General features: G+C 45.1%; 1 protein-coding gene across 1 annotated transcript; it reads left to right on the top strand.

The window, feature by feature from the left end:
* Positions 1-1,869: 1,869 nt before the first annotated feature.
* WDR86 (WD repeat domain 86) lies at positions 1,870-23,823 on the top strand. Its single transcript, XM_027686909.1, has 7 exons — positions 1,870-1,969; positions 2,316-2,616; positions 5,337-5,478; positions 6,985-7,414; positions 16,180-16,315; positions 20,315-20,418; positions 22,263-23,823. The coding sequence occupies exons 2-7, from the start codon at positions 2,454-2,456 to the stop codon at positions 22,479-22,481; spliced, it is 1,194 nt and encodes a 397-aa protein (XP_027542710.1). The 5' UTR covers positions 1,870-1,969; positions 2,316-2,453; the 3' UTR covers positions 22,482-23,823.
* The last annotated feature ends 272 nt before the right edge of the window (positions 23,824-24,095 follow it).

The raw sequence follows: 24,095 nt of genomic DNA on the forward strand, positions 1-24,095 counted from the left end.
CAGCACACCCTCTGCTCCCACAGCTGATGCATGGCTGAGCTGTGGCCAAGGGTTTCCCCTCTAGCTCTGCCTCCCCTTGAGATTTAAACCGTGCGTGTTTAAAATGTGCAGACCTGCCTCAAAACTAACAAAATATGCCTTCCATCTGATTTTTTCCTTGCATTCACATCACATCATAGCAGCACAGGAAAATAAAAAGGAGTGCTAATCTATCCTACAGTTTCCCGAGCGAGGACTCTGGGCAGGGGTTTTGTGAGTGGATTTGACAGATGTACGAGCAGATGGTGAGGGACACTCCCTGAGAGCAGCCGATTCCCAGGCCTCCATGTCCAAAAAAAAAAAATCTTTTCACGGATAATGTGATTTTCAGAGAGAAGAAACACAGTACTCACATCTCACACCAAAACTTCCCGGCAATTTCTCGAACGCGCAAGGGCTGTGTGGAAGTGCCTGCCTTCAGAAAAGACCTGGCTGGGGACAATGAGCCACGGGGCTCGACCTGACCCTCGCAAAACCCGAATCTGCAGCTCCGTCTTGCAAGCTCCTCCACCAGGCAGCTGAATCGGGATCACCTCGTGTTTGCGTTGGGTGTGACATATTAGTCCCGTTTGGCCTCTGCCAGAACGTGCTGTGCAAAATAACACATCCCGTGCAGCGCCCGTTTAACGCGTGTGTTTCTGCACGGCCCACGCGCTGAGGGGCATCGTGCCAGAGCAGGGCTGGTGTCTTGTTAAATCGCTGTCAGTGCCTGGTGAACCCTGTGGAGCCAGTGGGTTCATTTGGAGACTGGTGACTTGACACAAAAAGGTGCTTTTCTGACGGGGTTTGAGCCAGGAGAATGGGGTTTTGTGATTTATCCTACGACTGCTGCGTGTTTTTAGCAGCAAATTAGCTGCAGCTCCCTCATTTCTTAGGGGAGGAAACCACATCAGACCCTGCTGCTGCCTTGCTGGGGGATCTTGTCCCCTCCACATTAGTTTGCCCGGTGGATTTATCCTTTGTACCTTTAGTTACACGGCGCACAGGACCCTTCAGCCCATGTTTTGGATCAGTCCCAAGGCAGCGGAGCCCCACTTTCGAGCAGCTGTCGGAGCCCTCGTATAGGCAATTTGGGGCAGCACAAAGGCCCCCCAGCAGCCCTGCCCGTGGGATGGATGGGTGAGGGGCCGCATTAACAAGAAACAGCCGCAAAAGCTTCGGGGTAGTGGCAGAGCGAGAGAGGGGGCTCGGGGCTCCCGCGAAGAAACGGGGCGGGAGCTCGTCCAGGGAGGGGGGAGAGAGGAGGAACAAAAGGCGATGGTTTCCCTCACCACAGCCCCCAGCACAAGACTCAGTCTCCCCCTGGGAGTCACCGGCCGTGGAGGAAACCGCGATGCCCCCGGTGGCCCCCGAGGCAGCGGGGCCGGAGCCCGGGGGAGCGAACGTGCGGCAGGAAGCGATGCCTCCCCCGGGACAAGCCCGGGGGCTCCGCCGGGGATGGGGAGGTGCTGTGGGACCCCTCCGGCCGTGGCGCGGTTGTCAGTGGGACTCCAGCCGGGACAGACCCTCCCGCCCCTCCGCTCCCCCCGTGCCCGAACCGCGGCAGGAGCGGCCGCAGCCCCGGCGGGGCGGAGATGCCGCTTCCCCCGGGAAGGGGGGTCGGTGCGGGGGGAGGCCGCCCCGGAGGGGCAGCGCTGCCGGGCACCTCCGGATGAGGGGGACGCGGCAGCACCGAGGAGGCAGCGCGGGCGTGAGGGAGGCGGCTGGAACATGGAGCGGGAGGTAATGGAGGCAGGGCCGGGGCGGGGGGTGAGGGCCCGCCCCGGGGTGGGCTGAGGGGGCACGGCGGGAGCCCTGCCCGCCTCCCCGCGGGGCGGAGGCGGCGGCGGCGGGGGGACCCCGCGCTCGGCCCGGCGGCGGCTCCGGCGCCCCGGCCGGAGGAGGTTCCACCTCCCCGTAGGGCGAGCGCGGGATCGCCGCGTCCGGGGCGGTGAGTGCCGGGCCGGGGGTGCCGGGGGGCCGTGCGGGAGGGATGGCGGCAGCCCTGGGGGCCGCCTGAGCGTGCCCCGAGTCAGCCTCGAGGTCGCTGGAGAAGCAGCAGCCTCGGCGAGGGCACCAGGTAGCGGTACCGCCCGGGGTCGATCCCCCCCGAGGGGCTGGACGTGCCTCGGTGCCCATGGAGAGGGTACCCCGGGCCGTCTGCCGCCTCAGGGCTTCGGATCCTGCGGGGAAACAGGCTCTCAATGGCTTCAGCACACCCCGAGGAAGCGATGCATCCACGGGGGGATGAAATGATTTAACTTACCCTCCCATTCCCTCTTTGTGTCCCCGTGCAGGAGTCTGGACTACCCTGCTGATGTCTGGGAGTTGAGGTGATGGCAGAAGTCGGTCGGTGGGACACGGCTGGAGGTCCCGGGGCTGCGGAGCGCCCGTGATCCGACCCCGCGGGCTCGGCCAGCGCCGGGAGCGCCGGGATGGGGAACAGCGGCTCGGCCGTGAAGGTCTGCACGGATCACCAAGGGGGCATCAACTGGCTGAGCCTGAGCCCCGACGGGCAGCGGCTGCTGACGGGCAGCGAGGACGGCACCGCTCGGCTCTGGAGCACCGCCGACAGCCAGTGCCACGGACACTTCCAAGGTACGGGAGCTTCTCTTCTTAACCCTGGGATCTGAGCCCAAAGCGTGTCACAGGCCACACAGCACGTCCCGGTCGCTTTCGGTCCCTGCAGCCTGCCGGGCAGCCAAAATCATGCTTGGTTTGTTTGGGGTGTTTTTTTGGGGGGGTATTTGTTACAGTAAATACTGTTTAAGCAGAAGCTGTTTCAACCCCAAGCAGGTTACCGGCGCTACTGAAGGCACGGATCCTTTTATCCCAGGGTGTGGAATGTAGCAGTCATTTAAGCTTCGTCTCTTTCTGAGAGCTCTCTGTTTCACACCCTGAAGAAATACGGACTTTTTGTTGTTCACTCTCTTTTTTTTTTTTTTGTCCTTTTAATCATCTCATTTTCCAGACAGTCTTTATTTAGAACCTCTTGACCCAGAAGTCTGGAAAGAAACCTTACTAAATAGATTATTTCCCCCCCATCCCCATTTGACACGCAGAAATGTTAATTGCTGGGTCTCTTTTTTAATTGAAAATTTTTTGCATCTTAAACAAAATTTATTACCCTTAGACTAGCATGTCAACAATTAAAAAGAAAAGAAAAACTGTGGAAAGTACAGTCATGCAGGAGTCAGATATGGACTGAAGATGTTTGTTTTCTCACTCGTGTTCTTTTAGTACAGAAAAAAATAAAGCTGTTAAGTTTGGAATTTCTGATTGTTTTTGCTGTGATTTTCTTGTTTGTTTGCTTGCTTCCTTGTTTTTCACTATGGAGTATTGTCTTTTTCCCCACATCCTGCCATGGTTCTAACTTCTGGAAAACTCGCTGCATTTGATTTAGGCTTAGAAATCCTTTTAAACCACTAATTAGCTTTTAACTAGAAAGAGAAATGTATTGGATAATGTTCATTATTATGGAATCTGGCCTATGTGCTGCCAGTGTTTGGGGTAAACTCTAAAGAAGGTTGGCTGGGTGGTTTGTTAACTGTCATTTGAATCAGATAATTGTATGTATTTTATATTTGTGCACACACACAGTTGATGTGTAAATTTGCATTTTACAAGCTATAATTACTGATAAACCTGTGTCTATCACACAGTTTCAAGCTCCACCACAGCACAACCAACAGACATGTGATGGTTGCTCTTGGCCAGACCAGCACCAGACCTTGTCTGCCACAGGGGGTTTTGGCATCCTCTGTGTGGGTCGAGTATTACAGAGTTAAAATCTGACTGGCAGACTTTGGTGCAGTAACCAAGATGCTTTTTTGATCTCAGAGCAGGATTACATGATGCTGTGAGAAAAAAAAATCCAGTGGTTGAAACCTGTCCCATTTAGGCTGCTTTGCAAAAAGTTTCACAACTACGAGTATAGTTTTGCTTATAGCCCTGGTGATCTGTTTAATTTTTGGCATCTGATGAATTTGCTGTAGCGGAAACCAGCCACATGTTTCTAACGTGGATTCTGGTTTGCTTTTGAACTACAACAAGGCTTTTGAACTACAGCAGTTGTAGTGAAATCTGCTTTTCGCAGTCAGTGAAACTGTTTTACTGGGCAGTCTGCTTTCTCTCTTTTTTTTTACCATCTCTTTATTTTACAACATGATTCTGTTTTTCTAATACCTTTGTCCATCTGTCTCTCTTTAAGCACATTTGTCCTTCTTAGATTGTTTTTTCTTTTTTCCTCAAAGAATAGTTTTTAAATCACAGTAGGGCCCACCAGCTTCAACCATAACTATCACTCTTGTGATTGTGACCTAGGAGGAAGCAGTTTTGGTCTCAAAAGCTTACAGTCTAAATGTTAGAACAGAACAATGCAAGGTAATACCAGCAGAGTGATTAGATAGGTGACAGCAATTTCACACAAGAGATCTTGAGCAAAGCTGGGACTTGAATCCTAAGGTGATTTGTAAATGCAGTGCATTTAATGTTACAATAGAAAAATGACACGTCTTGCTAAGCAACAACAAAAGCTTGAGGTTGTAATATTGATTCCTCTTCGCTGGCATTACCCTGTTTGCCAGCATGACATCTTTAGAGCAGTGCTTATGTCTGTTTTTATTGTAACTGCAGAATCCCAGTGTACTCAGAATATTTTATAAACAATTGCGCTCTTATTCTGTCTTTCTGTGTCATTTCCTTAAAGGTATACTGATTCTTTGAAAAGTTTGGGGTTTATTCATGTTATTAGTCATGATGGGGGAAGTATTGGCCAACTATTTACCAGATATGTTTGTTTGTTTGCATTTCATTCTGCATGGACAATGAAACTAAACTTGCTGGTAAGTCTCATGTTGCTTCCTTTTTTCAGAGTTTCATGCTTTAATTTATGGCTGTTTGTATCCTGAAAATCAATGGGCTGGGTTGAAATGCAGCCTTTTCCCCCCCTTATTTCACAAGAAGAAAGCAAAAGCATTTCTTTATTAAAAAATAAGCCAATTTTTTATTGGTTTTAAACTTATTATATTGATATTAGTTTAGCTCATTATGTTTCTATAATGCTGCTTGATTTACCTGATTGGTGGAACTGTACTGTTTTACTCTTTCACTTAACCCTGATTTCGGTGAATTTTTCTGCTGTTGCTTGAAATTGTTGTGTTTTGTAGAAATCCTCAAATGTGAAGAAAATGGTGGTGCATCCAAAACCAGAGTTTCATTCCTTTGTTTTATTTTTCTTTTAGTCGAGGTGAAGGGCTCTACTAGTCAGTCCTGCTCGGGTGCAGAGTGATCAGATTTATTTCCCTTGTTATTCCCAGGACATGAAAGTTACATCACTTTTTGCCACTTGGAGAACGAGGCTGCCTTCACGTGCAGTGCAGATCACACCATTCGGAAGTGGGATGTGGTGACGGGCCAGTGCCTGGCCATTTACCGAGGACACACGTCGATTGTGAACAGGTTGGTTCCCTGGAGCTCTCCCCTTGTGTCCCTGTAATCTGTTATCACACCTATATTGTCATTTTACTGCAGTTCTCCGTTTACTTCACTAATAAAACGGGTTGTGTGAACCTTTGAGTTCGTGCTACGTGTGTTCTGTGCTGCAGTGATTAGTTTTCCTAACAACAGTGCTGACACAGACACGGACGGCAGATAGGAGGGAAATGAAAGGCAAACAGCAGGGGGATTGAATCCAGGGCTAGGAATGAAATTCCAGAAGAAATTATCCAATTGATAACAGATGCTTCTGATAAATAGATTTCAAAAAACATCGTGTCGAGTCTTTGTGTTGGCAAGAGGGATAAAGCCAGAGCTTTTTCTTTTATTACTGTTTGTGCAAATTAAGTTTAATATGAAACTATTAAATTAATTGTGGGTGGCTGATCAGCCTGTCTATTTAAAGGGCCTCTTAATAGTTGGACTGGATTTAATTAATGGCAAATAGAGCAGTAAAAGATTGGTATTTTTTTAACATTTCTTTTCTGGTGGGTGAGTGGGTTTTTTTGTTCCTTGCTAAACTCAAAACACATATGATGTGTAGCAAGATTCTGTAAATAGTTAGGAAGGCTGGCTCTGTGTTTTGGCACTGGCCTGATTTTTGCTTGAATCAGCAAATGGGAAATGTGTTCCCTATTCATATGACTTTGTTGCCTGTTTGAAAGGTTCCAGAGGACCAAACTCAGCTGACAAAGAGGGCAGGTTATGGATGTTCCCTATCTCTGGTTTGGAAATATGAACTCTAGAGATTTTTCTGTTATTATATGCTTGTGCTGCTACAACTCAGTGTTTTGGAGGCACAGCAAGTTGAATTCCTGAGCTGTAATCTCTGATTTGCTCTTCGATTATGTAATAAATGGGATACTCTTTCTTTACCTTTTTTGAGATCTTGAGCTAAGTGAAATTAGGGGTGTATTTTTTTTCTTGCACTGTCTTTATTTGGTGATGGAAAGGTGATTATCTTTGCACACTGTCAGTTGCAATTCAGGTTCCTGGAATGTTTTTTTTCAGTGTTTTGTTTTTTTTCCGCTTTTAGTTCCAAGCTATTGTCATATGTTAGTTTATAAATAATTTTTTATAAAGGAAGACTAAAGAGTAATTACCAAGGATGAGTTATTTAAAAAAAAATAACGAAACCAAACAACACATCAAACTTGTAGCCAGTATGTGTAACTTATGAAAGTTCATAATCCCTGCTGGAAGGAATTTTAGCAAAACACAAATGCCCAAAGTTATATTGCTATAGTGTAAAAATATAAGTAGCAATATATGTACCTGAATAAGGGGTCTCAGTTTTAAAATGAGAAACAGAAAAGTGTTCAGTTTCTAAAAACACTGAATTGGGGTTATATATGTGGTGCTCATGCTACTCTTTCATGCTTCAGGGTGCTTGGCATTGAAATTGTGACAAAAGATGGTTATATAAAAAGAATGATGCTGTTCATGCACAAAACCTTTATTTTTTTGCAGGATCCTGGTTGCCAAAGACTATCTCTTCAGCGGCTCCTACGACAGGACGGCCCGCTGCTGGAGCGTGGACAAGGAGAAGCAAATCCAGGAATTCCGGGGCCATCGGAACTGTGTCCTGACTCTAGCTCACTATTCCTCCAGGGATGTTCTCGAGGAAGAGGAGGAGGAAGAGGAGGAGGAGAGGGTGAGCAGAGACCTGCTGGTGACAGGGAGCACCGACTGCACTGTGAAGGTCTGGTGGGTGTCCAGCGGGCGCTGCTACCAGACCCTGCTGGGACACACCGGGGCCGTCCTGTGCCTTATACTTGATGCACCAAACAGGGAGCTGTTCTCTGGCAGCACGGATTACACCATCCGGACCTGGAATATTGTCACTGGTGAGCAGCTCAAAGTGTTCAAAGAGCACCAAGGATCAGTAATCTGCCTGGAGGTAAGAGCTCTCTGCAAGAGCCTTTGGAAAGGGGTGTCCATGTCTTAGCTCATGTGGGTCTCCGTTGTCTTTTCCTTCATAAAGAAGCTCTTCCAAGACAGGCTATAAATGGTAAGATTAAATATTCGTGTAATAGCAAAATAATAGTGCTCTCTGATCTTGAGACAAATCCTCTTTCCTAAAACACTTTCTGATCTCTTGGCTTCTAGTGGCTGTCCTGGTCTAACTTCTAGCTCAGTGTCTGTTTAAATCCTCTTAGGTCTTGGAACACATGAATAGGTTTTCTGGGTGCAGTGTTCATCTGAGTAGGATTGTGAAGGCAGGATCACCACACTGAAGAAAATTACCTGAGCAAGTAAACAGTCATGGGGTCCGATAACTTAAAAAGAGGAGGGGGAAAAAATTCAGAGTAAACCCGATGATAACTCAAAAAAAAAAAACAGCCCAAAACCCAACACAAAGTTTTGGGCAAAAGATAATAGAAAAGCATAAAGGTGAAAGAAATCCTGCGTTAAAAGCCACACAGACATAATTTGAGAAAAGAAAGAGAGAAAGAGGTGGCCAAGACAAGAAAATGGGCAAGGAAAACGGAAAAGAGAAGTAGAGCATGGGGAAGAGAAATCAGGAAATGATGAAGGAAAGAGGGGAAAAAATGCAATGTGATCTGAAAAACCATACTCTGTTTTCCTGTTTGCAGTATTTTTCTGGTGAATGCTGCCAGATTTGTTAATGATGCAGGGAAGAGGAGGAGGTTAGGCAGATGAAGCAAAATGGGAACTATCACACAAGCACTTACCCTGTGCACTCATTATCCACCAGAAAATGCTCATAGTGTATTTAAAGAGAGTATATGATGGACTGTAACTCAGTTTCAGGTCAGCATAAATGTTCATAAATGTGTGTGTCTGACTGAAGTTAATGACAATAGTTTTTCTTGCTGTTCTCTGTGTTTGTGTTTGTTGTCCTGAAGTGTTTTTCCTTTACAGAGGCTACAGGATGTATTTTTGATAGCTGTTTAATAAATGTTACCTTTGTTTCTAGAAAAGGTAGTCACAGCTGACACTAGCAGAGTGAAAACCTGAGAGTACCGAAGGAATTCTGGTTTTCTTCAGCTTTAGAAAGGGAAAAAAAATCCCCCCAAAATCATGTTGCCCTGGAGTAATGTTTGTCTTGCTTGGGTAAATTCTCGGTGTTAAATCTTGTTTTTATGATATTGTGGTAACGTATTTGGAGGATGCTGAAGTAAATCCGTTGCTGTTCTTAGTGTCACGCTATGTTTTGTTGTTTAATTGTAGCCCTTCTCCAAGACACAGATTGGCAACAACAGAGCTTGCTTTAATTTAATTGGGTTCTTGCTAAAATTGTTACACAAAACTGGCTTGACCCTCTCCCAGAAGCCTGGGAAATTCAATTACGCTCTTTGAATGCTCAGGAATGAGCAATGCTTCTCTGCTTGTGAGCACAGAATTAAACAATGGTTTTAAACAAACAGAACTTCTTGCAGGGGAGAAGAAAAGCAAAACCAATACATCTATTTGGAAAACCTGAACAATTCAGAGTACACAAGACTGCTGCTGCCAAGACCATGTTGGCAACAGTCCTGGCCAAATCCTCTTCTAGCTGTGAGTAACTGGTAGCCCCTCACTTCTCTCGTCACCAGCTGGTGTTTGAGGCTGGGAAAGTCCAGCTGAGGTACATATAGGCCCCCACAGAGAGCATTTAGTGTCTAGGCCTCTCAAACTTATCCCAGCTTAAGCAGTCACTGCACTGCTGTTGAATAGCTTTAGGCTGTTGATCTTTCCTAATTCCTCCCTCTGCCTAACTGGGTTCAACACTGTCCCTTCTGTTCCACTTGGCAGCCTCTCAGCACAGCCCACATGGTATTTTCATTCTTTTAGGAAGGGGTCAATCACCAGAATCCATACAAAGATGTTACAACAGAAAGGAAACTTCCTAAAAAGAGGTGTTTATTTTTTTATTATTTTTGATTTCTTCTCAAAAAGCTCTTGGAGCCTTTTTTGCCCTGAGCATCTTAGTGGCAGTGTTGTAATCTGTGGCAGTGAGTTGGGATGGCATTTTTCAAACTCCAAGTCAGGAAGGACTTGGAGGTAGTTGTGAGTTGCTCACAGTAGCCAGCAGACAGTTTTAATTGTTGACAGCAATTAATTTTCTTCAGGGCAGAAGTGAGCTACTAATTACAGCAGATTTTCACTCCCCTGTCCTGGAGAAGCTGAATTGGTACCAGGAATTAAAGGCATTTACCTGTTCTCTGGGTGGTATAATGCTTGTGTGGGGAGAATAAAGGAAAAGGAAAAATAAAGACTTATTTTCATTTTATTTATTCAAATAAAGATCCCTAAGGGAGGGTGACCTTTCAAAAAGTTTGAGAAATGCTCAGTATGATCTTTCATTCTGGACACAGATCAGGAAAAATTTGGATACTGAGACCATATTTTCCCCAACTTTAGAAAGCTGTTACTAATGGGAATGCCCTGGGATGTTCTGAACTGCTGCAAATTAGGTCCAGCCTGTTCCAGTCCTCTCCCATTACTTTCCAGTAAATACCAATAGTGTTGCTGTAGCAGTGAATGGAAACTCCTGGAGCTTCTTGAAGGAGTTTTCTGGGTGGATAGCCATAAAGCACACCCATGTTATCCACCTTGTTTCCTGCAGAGCTGGACTGTGGAAAGCAGAGGGCTGATGCCACAGGCGTGTTCGGATTTTGAACGTTCCCCAGTTGCTCTGAGGTCCTTTAGGTGTTGTTGCTGGCTAGTGTAAGTTAGGGGAGCCTGGGAACAAGTCAAATCTAGCATGGCAGAACAGAAAAGCATTGGTGAGCTTTAGGCTTTCCCTTTTCCCCTGTCCTTGGTGGTTCTGGACAGGGGAGTGAAGAGAGTGAGTTGTTCATATTCCCCAGGGCTGGTCCTGCTGTCCCAGCTGGGGTCAGTCTGTTGAAGTTGAGTTACCAACCAAACTGACTGTGGGTGTTCTGCTGTCAAAGGAGCTCTGCTGCAGGTACCAGCTTGTTCTAATGCCACTTTTCTGTTCCTTCCACTATTTAAATTGGACTGAGAGAGAAAGTCTCCTGGCAAAACCTATCTGCAGTGGGAATTGTGTCCATGGTAGGTGCTTTGGCAGCACTGATTACTTGATTTTCACAGTCAGGCAAGGTAACTCACGGTGGAGCAGCCAGAACTCTTCACTCTCTTCCTCCTGCAGTGTGTTGATCGCTTGGCAGACAAAGTACAGCAGCTGTTCTGAGTGCTCCCTCTTCATGTAAGAGCCAATAATGAAATTTTATAGGAAGTGATGGGGAAAAAGCAAGGATGGGCTGAGTGTAATCACAGCTCATGCTCGTCCTTCCACTTAAAAATTTCAGGCCTGGCTAAAGACCAGTATTTTCAATTAATAATCAAACACCCATTTTCATTAATGTGACTGCCTGCAAAAGGCTGAATAACCCTGATTTAAATATTTACTTGTGTGTGTTTTCCTAAATGCCTCGGAAATAGCTTTGCAAACTGTTTACAAGGATTGCTTTGTCCTTCGCTGATTGTTCTGCCTCTGAGTATTTATCAAAATTTTGCTGCCAAAAGCTGGCAGAGAGAAATGTTCCAGCTTGGAATTTAGCTTGGATCCTACAGCAAACATTCTTGCAGGGAAACTTCTTTTTGAAGAACATGAACATGAGTGGGCAAGGACTTGCTTCTGGTTTTCCCGCAAAAGATCCTTTGTTTGGACCATTCCCTTCAGTTGCCTTTTAAAGCTGACTAGAAGAAAAGAATGCTTTGAACAAAGCCACTGCCTGGACTCTGTTTATGTGCTTAACTGTTGTGATCACGGGGACAGAAATGTTTTCTTGCCACATCAGTTAAATTAAGCGCACGCATTTTTTGTAATCTGTGGTTGTATTTGTTGCATCAGAGGATGAAGATGTGAGTTAGAGGAATGTGAATGTGTACAACACCTGTAGGAACTAAGCATGTTTCTTGGGCCATTGCTTTGCACTGCAGTAAAAAAGGCTGAAAAATGTTCTCTAACAGCCAGACCAGAGAGCTCGTTCTAGATGGATTCTCAGGAAAAAAAACAATTTCTTGCCCACAGGGAGTTTGTTTGCTCGTTAAAATGAATGTGGTTTGAATGGGATCCTGAAAGTCTTAACTCGGCCGAAGCTTACATAGTTGTAACTGGAGATTGGTCCAAGTTGGTGATTTTTAGCTTAGAAGTGGCTGTGGATAGGAGACCCAGCTGGCAGATTGTAGGAACCCTGACCTCCATGAGGAGAACAAGCTGGTGGTGGGACATGTGGTTACTGATGGGAACTTATCCTGAAGTTCCTGGGATCAAGTCTGAGCGTAGTGACCTTCAGAAAGAGGATGTGCCCAAATCTCCCTGGAGAGCCAATCGCCTCTCTGTGGCTGAGGATTATAATTGTTTCTTATAGCAAAGGTTAATTGGGATGGCAAAGTCCATTCCTATAAGGTTGAAATACCTGTTAAACAGCTCTCTTGCAGATATTTTTGGCATTCTTGCCGGTAAAAATTGTCTTAAGCTGCAGCATATATTCAGTCCATCTGAGCTTGTGGAGCAATAGGGTTGTGATTGCCTTGAGAGACCAACCCTGGATGTGATAATCTTTTTTTTAATTAAAATTCAGGTGTGTTTTGGGGATACAACCATTTCTTATTAATGAAATCTGTAACTACTTCAGCATTTACAGCTAGTATTTTGCTACTATTACTTTACAACTCACAAGCAGTCTGACTGAACATCTCCAGTACTTTGGTCTGAGGATTAAGACAAATTTGCTCCATTCGTGTGTCTCAGTGTTTCATCAGGTTCAAAGCAAAATGTCTCAGAGTGATGAGAAAAATTAGCAGTCCAGAATTACAAATATCAATGCAGTGATTTTTTTTTCTGCTTTAGAACTGGGCATCTGACTGTCACCAGGTTATAAAATTTTTGGAAGCTACCTGGGTTTGAAATGTCCACTCAGCCCATTAGTATCTGAGCTGCAAATCTGTTCTGTGCTGTCCACTCTGCCGCAGGTGTCCTTGCCTGGCCATGCTTTTCCATGTCAGGAGCTTTGTTGGGCAGTTAGTCAAAGTGAACAAAGTGCTCAAAAGCCAGCCAAGGAAAATACAGCTTTGGAAACATCACTGCTTGTCCAGGCAGTCGCGGGTTGGGATATTGTAACCATTTCTCTGATCACATTTAAACCACAGAGCGTGGGGCCAGCTTGTAAGTGCTTTGGCTAGGGAAATAGTAAGTGATGATTATTAATTTGATTAAATACAGATATCTGAAGTGTTGTAGCTTAGGCTGGAGTTGTAAGCTAGGCATACCTTGAGTCAAGTGAAGGAGGAGTGATCTTGCCTAAATGGATTTGGCTACAGCTGAGGAGGTTGTCCTTGTTGAGGGAAGAAATAGTGAGTTTTAAGGTGTGGTCTGTTTCAGATGTGCTTCAGGGTGACATGAATTGTGCCCCAGACTGCAGTGACTGTAAAGGTCTATCTTAGCTGCACAGATCTGCACCAATTTAGATGAGAGTATGCCTACCACATTACTTAAGGCAGATCTGATTTGCAGCTTCAGCCTGAGCTGATAGCTCTTGATGGCTTTCTCCACTAATAACCATTTCGTGCTCTGTTTTATAAAAATACCCTGGAAATGAGAGGCTGTGTGACAGTCAGAGCCTGCGCTGGGTTTTGCTGTTGGCTGTGCTGCAGGCTCAGTCTGTGGCATGTGGTAGATTGTTTAACCTGTTAATGTTTCTCTTTCCATGCAAGGCTGAGAATCCCTTGATTCTGTGCTCACCTGCTTGAACTGGTGAGGGGGAGGAAGGTGCATAGATGGGTATAATGGGGCAGCCCGGGTAGCCCAGAGGCTTTGAATGTAGTGAAGATGGTTGGTGTGCTGGCCATCTCACCAGATCCCTGGCTGGGCATCAGAAAGCCAACCATGTCTTGGGTTGCATCAACAGCAGTGTGGGCAGCAGGTCGAGGAGGGGATTCTCCCCCTCTGCTCTGCTCTCATGAAGAGCCCACCTGGAGTGCTGCGTCCAGCTCTGGGGTCTCCAACATAGGAAGGATGTGGACCTGTTGGAGGGGTTCCAGAGGAGGCCATGAAGATGCTCAGAGGGCTGGAGCATCTCTGCTATGAAGACAAGCAGAGAGAATTGGGGTTGTTCAGCCTGGAGAAGGGGAGGCTCTGGGGAGACCTTACAGCACCTTCCAGTGCCTAAAGGGGCTTCAAGAGAGCTGGAGAGGGGCTTCTTACAATGGCATGGAGTGGTGGGACAAGGGGGAATGGCTTTAAACTAAAAGAAAGTAGGTTTAGTTTAGATATTAGGAAGAAATTCTTTCCAGTGAGAGTGGTGAGGCACTGGCATAGGTTGTCCACTTCCATCCCTGGAAGTGTTCAAGGCCAGGTGGGATGGGTCCCTGAGCAACCTGGTCTAGTGGAAGGTATACCTAGCCATGGAAGGAGAGTTGGAACTAGGTGATCTTTTAGGTCCCTTCCAACCCAAACCATTCTATGATTCTAAGGCTCTTACAATTCTAGTGCTATAAATTATATAAGTAAGCCCACGTCATTTGACACATTTTATATCTAGCAAATTAGCAAATCTAGGCAAGTTGCAGCTCTTTTGTTTCACTTTGGCATTCATACACCCACTTAAATGTAGAAACAAAGCAGCATAACCTAACGTACTGTTAATGCAGAGTGGCATTTACCTGCAGGAAGTTATAATTTAGTAATTTAGTGTTTTCCCTTGTTCAGTGGGCACGTTGATGCTGCTAGTAAGATGTCAAAAAAAAAAAAAAAGGCAAAGACTTGGTCAAGAACCACACAGGAGGATCTCAACACAAAGAATCCTCTTCCATTTAGCAGGTGCAGCATGAAAATCTCTTCATGCCCATTCAGGCCGAGTTTAGAATTTAAAAACCATGTTACCTTCCTCAGGCTAACTGAGTGGCTCTTGGTTTTTGTTAGTGCTGCTGGCCATTTGTTCTCTTTTTCACTGAGACACAACATTAATGCTGTTGTTAAAACAGCTCAAAAGTAATTGGAAGTGACATTTCAAAGTACTGCTGGCCTTTAACAGTGGGTTGTGTTTTACAAGCTCCTGGTGTTTAGCTATGAATTCTGTTCCTTGGGCCAGGTTCTGCTGGTAGGAAATGTGGCATTCCCTGCTCCGGCTGGACTGGTGGGAGCTGTGACCAGCTCTTGCTCTGCCTGCACACGTTTCTTGTGTGGGTTAGCACAGTCCCATCACTGTAGTGCTTTGTATCTTAAAATACCTTTTGTTTCATGTTGTAACACAGCACAGTGTTGTTCTGTACAAAGCTCACTTATGATGCCTTTCGGGAACGGGGTTGTTCCTTTTTGGATTGGGAGTGGAGATGGAAGAGCATGAAAAACATTGCAGCCTTACAGATAGAACATGCAAAGAGTGGGGACTGAAGGTTTATAATTTTCGAAGGTGGCAGAATAACCAGACCCTTAGAAGTGCCCTAAGAGCAAGACCCAGGACAAGTGGATTTGTCATTTGTTGTGCACTTGGTTTCCTGGAGATACCTGAGAAGTGTCAGGGGTTAGTGCACTGCTGGTCATTTGAACCTTCTGATCTGTGTGTCTGGGGGGCAAACGAGGTATCATTACTCCTTATGTGAATTCCATCTCTTGGAGGGGGTGGGTTAGGGTTCTCCCTGCAGTCTCTCCATCCCTTTGATACAGAGGTTGCTGCAAGCCCATGAAACTTGGAGGAGTGTGCAGTCAGAGCTCTACATAACAATGGCTGTGAAAACCCTTAGTTTGATTTCATTAGACAGACAGAGAATGCCAGATTTTTCTCTGCACTGTGGAGCTTTTCCTTGCTGAGCTTCCAGGCTTTATACAGTTTGTTTGCTGTGTACTGGTTGGTTTTATAGTCTTGCACAGGTCAGTTATTTTCTCTCTGTCTCAGTTTCCCAACTGCAGTCCTTCCTTTCGTCATTCTCTGTCGTGGAATAAAACCCACCCTCCCCACCAGTGAGTTCTCACAGGGTACAGGATGACTGGTGGAATGAGGCACCATTCTTCTTTGGGATTTATAGGCAGAATTACTTTAAACACACAGCAGAAGAAAATCTGATTGAAGATGTTTAAAAGTCTGTGTAAAGGGTGGTTAATTATTTCATCATTCAATAACACAGTCTAAAAAGACTTGTGAAAATGCAGATACAGAACAGCTTCAAGGAAGAGTTAGTGTTTCCAAATGCTAACCTTGTGCAGTGTGATCCTACTAAATATAAACCCTGGTTTATGGTATGTAGGATTTAAATTTTAATTTATCTTTTTTTTCTGTTACTCAGAATTGTTCTGAAATTCCTGTTGTAATTAAAACTTACAATCTGATAAGAGTTCCTGTCAAATATGCTTTGCAGAAGCTACACTGCTGGGGTTTTTTTGAGGCTGTAATAATGCAGCTAATTATGGAAGCAGGGTTAGCATTGTTAAGCTCACTGGAATCCTGCCTGCTTGCGCCAGCAGATGGGCTAAGTTTTTATATTCTGAAAGCTGGGAGCTGTTTTTAAGGCCCAGAAGTGAATGGGAGATGCAGTTGTTAAGAACACAAGGTTGGTTTGCTCACCATCCCTCTGTTTCAAGGTGCAGCCGTTGCTGTCAAGTTGGAAGCTGACTTTGGATGAGTCACTTCAGTGCAGTTCTCTCGGGAAGCTGCCTGAGGGACCATTGCTGATGTCTTCTTCTCTTCCCTTCAGCTGGTGAACCGGCACCTGTATTCTGGGAGCGCGGACAGGACGGTGAAGTGCTGGTTAGTTGACACTGGGGAGCGAATCCAAACGTACAAGGCTCACAAACACAGCGTTAGCACTTTGAAATACCACGCTGGGATCTGTAAGTTGCCTTCCCTCTGTTCAGCAACCCCCTGTCTCCTTTTCAGTGTTTCTCTTTGATCAAAGGTTGTTAATGGAGAGTAATTCTGAAGCCTTGTGAAATTGTCACTTTTTTTCAACTCCAGCATGTTTATGGTCAGTATCGAACTTTGCTGCACTGCTCCATGTGGGAAGCTTGGATCTTCCCTCCATTTTCCACCTCTCTCTTCTCGAAAATGAAGAGGCAGTTTCTTAAAGAGAAGTGGCTTAAATCCTGAGCTGTCTGAGGGTTGTTTGTGTAGCCATGGTTTAACCTCGCAGGTCTGTCACCTGCTTCTTCTGTGTGCTCAGGGACAGCAAGTGCTGCTGCTGGATACACAGCCCTGTGCCTGCCTCTGCTGCCTTGTAGGTACTGTGCCATGGACTGTTCTAAACCAGAACAGATGCTCGTTGCTTCTTTCTAACAGTTGGGCTTCCTGTTCAGACTCTATCTCCTTTTCCACAAGTTATTTTCCTCCTACTTGTCTTGGTCTGTGTATTTTTTTCCCCAAACCACCTTTCTGCAGTAGCCAAGCAGTGCTTGCCTTACTTACTTACTTACGTTCTCAGCTCCACTGCTTTCAGTCCTCCTGATAATAGTGGTTTCTGTACATAAGTGTCTATTGCTGACTTAACAGTTTATTCTGACCATCAGACCTCCCTCTTTAAATCCTTCTCTGTGCTGGCTTTCCTTCTGCATGTCACCTCTCCATTTCTGGTTTTGGGCTGCACGACAGCACCTCTGTTCTTATCAGTGAAGCTCTCTCTGTGTCATCCTGGTCTTATCATGCCACTGTTGTTAGACCTGAGGTGCCTTCATTTGCTTCCCAAAAAACAAGAACTTCTCTCCTTTAGGGGTGGCCATGGCTGTCTTAAGCTCATCTAGGCCTTCAAAACGCTTTGCTGGTTTTGGTTTCTGTACTTCAGCTATGAAGTGAACATACAACACTGAGTGAATGGTTGCTATCTGGGCCTCGATCTCTCTCTTGGCAGAACGTCAGTGTGATGGTGATAACTGGCTGACAGATGCAAGATGGTGCACGTTAGCAGAGAGTTGTACCTGCACTTGTCTAGCACCACGCTTGCCATGGCTGGCTGACTACATTTATAACCCAGTAACTGAATTGATTTCTAAAATGTGTTTGGAAACTTAACACGGAACCAAGCCCAGAGGTAGAATTTTATTTTGGTCAGGAAACCTTTTTTTGGTCTTCCTTTCAGCATGAGACCCAAAGAACTACTTTTCTCCATTAAAATAGTTAATTGTGATTTATGGTTATTTCTGCTCTTCTCACCTACATTGCAGAACCACCCCACTCTCCCCTACGTGCAGATTGTAATTTCTGCTGGTTTCAGCTTATGCTGTTGGCTAAAAGGCCGAGGGGAAAGGGTCTAAGCCTAAGCTGCACCCTGAAGTTATTACTAGTCCAAGAAGCAGGCAGGGAGCAAAGGAAATGAACCAGAAATTGTAAAATTGTAATCCAGGATAAACACTGGCAGACAAAATATGAATCATTTTGTGTGTGTGTGTGTGTGTGTGTATTTTCCCCCTTTTAATTGTAAGGACACAAACCAAAGCATTGAACTAATCAAGACTAGCCAAAGGTGAGATAACTGTGCTGAGCTGATATTGGCCTGATCCAGCGAGGAGTATCCATGTCTGGGTGGGAGATGGAGGCACTGTCTCCTTCACTAATGAGGCCTCCAGAGCTGCATTTTTTCAGTTTTGATCCTACTTTTCACACAACCAGTATAGACTTGACCACACTCTAAAGAGTAAAGGAAGTTTAGGCTCAAACAAAAGTTTCATTATCTGATGCCACCCCCATCAGCTCTGCAGCTTTCTCTCTTCCCCCTCATCCTACCACCCTGCCCCTGCCACACACACAATTTTTTCATAACACTCTTTTTTTTTTCCCTTAAAATACAGGCAATATTGCTGCTTTTAGTCAGACCTGCGAAGAACATCCTGACAGTGTGATAGAAGTGTTCACAGAGTTATTTAAGATCTCATTTTAAATCAAATGCAAAAATACTAAAAGTGTCAAACAAGGAGAATTGAATTGTTCCACTTGAAGGGTAGAAAAAATGACCTGGAAAAATATTAGGAACTTGTTTGAATGCATTAGATGCATTTTAATTCTTGAAAGAGGAAATTTCCCCTTAAAAATTAATTTATATACTATGTTTGCTTGCATTATTGTGTGTTTCCAAGAAGGCTTTATAGTGTACAGAGAGTCCAGACAGATCTGAGAACTAAGATGAAAAATCCTCAGAATGTGTTTCCAGTGGCTTTCCTCGGCCTACTTGTATAATTAATAGCATGGTGAACATTGCAGCTGGTTTTCAATCTAATTTACTTAATGATATGTTGATTATTTCTCCCTTACAGTGTGTGCACAGGCCTTTAAAATTTAATGGGTTTTATATCTTTTCATGTTACAAAAACAAGGGAATGTTTAAAAACTGTTCTCTCTCCCAGTGGTCTATGAAATTTAAGTAAAAAACTAAAATTAATTGTTAATTTTTTTTGTTGTTGTTTATTTCACAAGTGGTATATATAAATATATCTTTAAATGCTAAATCATGGATAGATCAACAGCTCTTCTTTGAAAGTCAGAGGTGCAAAGAGACTTCCTAAATCTAGAGTGACAGTTCAAAAGGCATAAAGGGTGCCTGTCAAAAGCAAAAAATCCTGACAGCAATAGCTGAGGTAATCTGACAGCTGCATAGTGAAAACAGCTCTTAATTGGTTCCTGCTCTCTGTATGTGTGTAACAGAACTAAGTGATTTCCTTTCACTGGAAAAAAAAAATGTGTACCCGTACCCTGCTTTACTTCGTTGTTATTCGCTTGCAGAGTGGGACACGGTGGCTTTTTGGGATTGTGTTGGCAATTGAATTCATAGTGGCCCATATAAAATGACATCGGTTTTCCACATCCAGATGTTTCTTGGAGGTGTACCCAGGAGGTACCCAGCTTCCTGCTGTTTCATTCAAAGTGGGAAAGCTGATGGCAGTTTGTAGCCTGTTCTCTAATCTCGTTGGAGTCCTGAATTTACTGCCGTGATAGTTTTTTCACCTCTCTTTGTAGATTCGGTCCTGACATCCCCCAAAAGATAAGGAATCTGTGGTCTTCAGGCACTTTGGTTTTGTGAAAATCTTTCCATGCTAGTGGCCTTTGCAAAGACATGAAGTGCGGGGAGCAGTGAATATACTGCTTTTTGCTGCTCTGAAATATTTAGATAAACTTGAGGGGTTTGGGTTAACTGAAGAAAAGTGAGTGTTTGTAAAGGGAGTTTGTGACCTTTAAAGCACAGAAATGGGCTCCTTTTTGGGCATATAGTTAAATACAAAATCTAAATATTCAGCACTGCCTTACAGTTGCTGGATGCAGCAATTCTGGGGTTCTGATGTGCTGAGAAGTAATTCTTTGTACATCTGGTTAAGATCCTCTAAGGAAACCTGATGAACAGCCAAAATTCATGGTCATGCTTAATTTACTTACCCGTGCCCTGCCTGTCTTGGAGCAGCAGAGGTGATGGAGATACTGTAGTACTGAATGTAAACACGTAAATAATTGTGGTAAAACAAATGGAAGGCTTAGTGGAAATCCTTAAAGCCAAACTTGAAATAAATTGCTTGCTTAGGATTACTGAGGCATGTTTAGGCAGGGAAATAAACGTGGAAGAGAGGAGCAGAAGTAGATACATGAAGCGTGTGTGGAGTGAAATGCTGGTGTGTGTAGGAACTTCAGGCTTAAGACAGTTCAGTGTTTTGAGAAATACAACTGAAAACAAGCACCCTGGGGTCAGCAAAATGAAAATGATCTGAACTGCTTTATCTGAGGAGAGAATCAAACCCAAAAAATGGAATGTCATGCTCCTTTTTGAGCATGTTTCAGGTGCATTTTTGAACTTGTATGAACTGACCTGGTGTTGCTGCTCACATCTGGCCGTGCTGGGCTGTGTGGTTGTGTTGCAGTGTTCACAGGAAGTGGTGATGCCTGTGCAAGAGCTTTCAATTCCAAGAGCGGAGTCCTGCAGAAGATATTCCGAGGACACAAGTTCATCATCAACTGTATCCAGGTCAGGAAGGGGTTTCTTTGTGCGATTCCTCCCTTCTCATTGCCTCCTCGTTTGTTTTGTGGGAATTGGTGTGTGGCTGGCTGTTCTGTGTGTCTTGGACTGGATGTTGTTCTAGGATAAGACTTGAATATTCCGTATGTAATTTTAGAAAAGCTTGTTAATAATAAGGATAAGTGAAACCACGGAATAAGTCCCCAGGGGCAGCCCTGTGTCTGTGATTGGGTTTTTTTCAGGTCAGGTTAAACAAGGAACCACAAAAAATGAGACAGATGTAAGTGATGCTGTGTGGGGCATGGAATGAACTCCAGCCTCCTGAGACCCTTTCCATTACAAAACACTAATGATAAGTGTTTGCAGTGCTCTAGGAGGAAAAGAAGTTTCTGCCTTATCCAGGCAGGATAATATACACCATCATCCCCAAAACCATCCTGGGACATGGCATCCCTAAACAGACTGAGGCAGCTCTGTGGTGATATCTGACCCACACCCTGCCAGACAAATGGAGGAGTCTCTGCCACTGGCTTAAAAATTTTCTAAAAGCTAATTAGGTGCCTGAAAACTTGCTTGCATATTGTCTAGGCATTTAAAAGGGGAGGAATTAGTTATCCTTGGTGGCCATGCAAAGATCACAGAATCACAGGATGGTTTGGGTTGAAAGGGACCTTAAAGATCATCTCGTTCCAACGAGGGGACACCTAGGGACGCCTTCCACTAGACCAGGTTGCTCCAAGCCCCATCCAACCTGGTCTTGAACACTTCCAGGGATGGAATCTGCATCTCCCTGCATCAGCATCTCAGTGAAAGCTGCGTGCAGGTTGAGGATTTTGATCAACAACATGAGACATTGTCAGTATTTCTGGGAGGCTGACAGTCCAAAGTAAAAAGAGAGGAGACAAAATTCTTTTTAGTGTTGATCTCAAGCACAGAGAGTTGTAACTACGGTTGTCTTTTTTATATTCTTCTGCATTAGCAAGTGGCTGGTTGGCCTTAAATTGCAAACCCCTGGGTACTGAGTGACTGGTTGTGTAGCAGATGGTCACCTGGGGGTGCATTTGGGTGGTAACTGATAGAATCCCTCTGGGCAGCCCTAAGTATTGACAAAGCTTGGCTTTGTATTTTATTCTGTAACTTAATTTCCAACTATACAAGGCAAAAAATCCTGATAAGAGAGAGGAGTGAGAAGTGGTGACCTCAATATGATTTTAAGTATATTAATGAGGGGTGAGGAGGCTGTGGTTTGGTGGTGCTTCATGCAAGCCAGAGTGCCGGTGGGGTGCTCGCTGTCATGACCCACCTCTGGTGACTGAGAGCACCTGTGGTGGACAGACTGATGGTTCATTAAGGAAATTAAACCACAGGAGGGAATCAAGGTCAAATTACTGTAAGTTTGGAAGAACAACGGAGTTTGAAGGAGGACTTGTAACTGTAACTTACTGCAAAGGAAGAAGGGAAGCAAAAAGGAAAGCATTCCTGAGCACCCCACTGCCCACTGATGCTGATTTTGGTGCCTCCTTAAGCTCAACATCAAAACCAGCACAGAAATCCCCAGCTACATCCCACTCTGACATCGAGTTTAGCTCCCCATTGCTTTTCTAGTGGGTCTGGGTCATAAATAACTCTTGCTGTTTATATTTTATGGCTCTGTGAAGTGGCTGAGAAATGAGCCCTGACTTGGTAATGTCTCAGCCCACTTCAGCAGCTTTGTGATAATTTATACTGGCTCTTGCCAGGAGCTCAGGCCTTAAGTGTTGGGATCAAGCTGTGTTTGCTCTGATTTTTGATGGTTTGATGGTGCTGATTCTGAGCCGTACAGTTTGGTATTAAGTGTGACCCTGTTGTTCCAGATCCACAATGAGTTGCTCTACACAGCTTCCCACGACGGCACACTAAGGATTTGGGACATCCGGGGAATCTGCAAGAGAAACAAGCGGCGTTTGAAGAAGGAGAGGTCTGTTCAGGGCAGGAGCTCGCAGAAGGGGAGCCTGTCTCGCCTCTTCAACAACAAAGTGGGCTGTATGGTACAGCAGGAGAACGGGGAACACGAGGCTGTTGAACTAATGTGACTGCCCAGAACGGGCTTTCCGTCAGTGACCAAAGCTGAACCTTTTGTTTTCTGCACCACTGTGTCCATGTAAACCAGAACTTGGAAAGAGACGGGAAATGGCTTTGCTTGAACCTCAGTGTCATGAGCCAGGGTTCTCTGTGACTGCCAGATGGACTCCAGTCAGATCCTGTCACTGCAGGTGACTCAGCTGAGCATCTCTGGGGCCAGGAGGGACAGCAGTGTGGCTCAGGTGTGGTACCTGTGTGTGTGCAATTAGGAACTTCCCTTGTTTCAGTTCCCTCGGGCACAGAGGTGCTGCACGTCTCTGCCTGCCCAGTGTCTAATGAGAGATGTTTTCCCCTGATCCTGTTGCCCACTCACGTGGACCCTGTTCAGCCCAATGTGGCAGTGGAAGGTGCCCTGCAAGTACAGCTACAAATTCCACCTTCACAGCTGACCTTTGCGTCAGTCGTTGGCTGATGAGGCCAATGCAGGTTGGTTTGGCTCAGCAGCAGGAGTTTAAAGCAGACTGGACACCTCTCTGGGAAGTTGGGAGTAGTAGGACAGAAATTAATTTAATTGCCTTTTTTTTTTTTACAAAACATAAGCCAGAGAACAAACTAAACCCCAGCCCTTTTGTACCAAGGTCAGTTGTTTGCCAAGACACAGCAGTTCCCCTCCTCCCAACAATCCAGTGGGGTCTTTTTTTTACCTTTTAAAATCTCACACTTCAGCAGAGGAAGCACCAATGACTTCACATGTGTCTTCTGTGAGCTGCCAGGGTTGTGAGCTTCCAGCCACCCATGTACCTTGGGAAGTTCCTGATGAACTCCTCTGAAGGGCCTCCTCTTGGCATGGCAGGAGTTGGAAGGTGGTGACCACACCACCTCTGTGGGTAGCCTGGCCATCTGCTTGGCTGGCTTTACAGGGGTGGGAAGGTTTTCCTTACATCCACCAGGAATGCCAAATTGTAATTTTCACGGAAGAGGAGAGCAAACCAGGATTTACTGGGTGCTCTGTATGTGCTGTCTTTCCTCCTCCCAAGGCTGTGTCTTGCTGGGTTGTTGGTAGCATTGGATAAGCAGTCAAACTCAAGAGAAGGTCTCCCAGTCTTTTTTCAGGTTCATCCCTCTCTGATAACCACTGAGCCATGAATTAACAAGGGTTCTTATATTTTTCTATTTGCAGATATAGCTCTTTGTAGAACCAGTCCAAAAATACCTAACCACATGTTTTTATTTTTATGGCTTTATTTATTCTGTACTACAGCAAGATAAAAATGCTGTATTCCTTTTTTAGAATGGATTAATAAACATGTGGCATCTACAGACAAGTGATTGTCTAGTTTTTATTTTTGTCTCATTTAGAGGGGTTGTTGGCTGGATGCAGATGCTCAGCAGTTAAGAATGGATGGAATATGGGGAAAAAAACCCAATATATTTTTGGAAACATTTCTTGCCTTCCCCTCACTGCTGGGGCTGGAGTCAGGTGTGTGTGGAGCTGTCCTGCCTCCTTCCAGTCACCAGACTGCCAGAGCTCAGATCCCCTATCAGGGGAAGGAGTGACCAGCCATAAAACAAAGCAGACACTTAAGGGAAAGCAGGTATGACGGGGCACATGCCCTGACTCAGCT

The sequence above is a fragment of the Neopelma chrysocephalum genome, unplaced genomic scaffold (assembly GCF_003984885.1).
Source record: "Neopelma chrysocephalum unplaced genomic scaffold, ASM398488v2 Primary Assembly neopelma1_72, whole genome shotgun sequence".
Lineage (NCBI taxonomy): Eukaryota > Metazoa > Chordata > Aves > Passeriformes > Pipridae > Neopelma > Neopelma chrysocephalum.

What these genes read in the sequence shown, in the direction of transcription:
- WDR86 (XM_027686909.1), top strand. Translation starts at nt 2,454, where the DNA reads ATGGGGAACAGCGGCTCGGCCGTGAAGGTCTGCACGGATCACCAAGGG. An exon ending in GTGCCACGGACACTTCCAAG is followed by an intron (nt 2,617 to 5,336) that starts GTACGGGAGCTT and finishes TGTTATTCCCAG; the next exon opens with GACATGAAAGTTACATCACT. An exon ending in TCATCATCAACTGTATCCAG is followed by an intron (nt 20,419 to 22,262) that starts GTCAGGAAGGGG and finishes CTGTTGTTCCAG; the next exon opens with ATCCACAATGAGTTGCTCTA.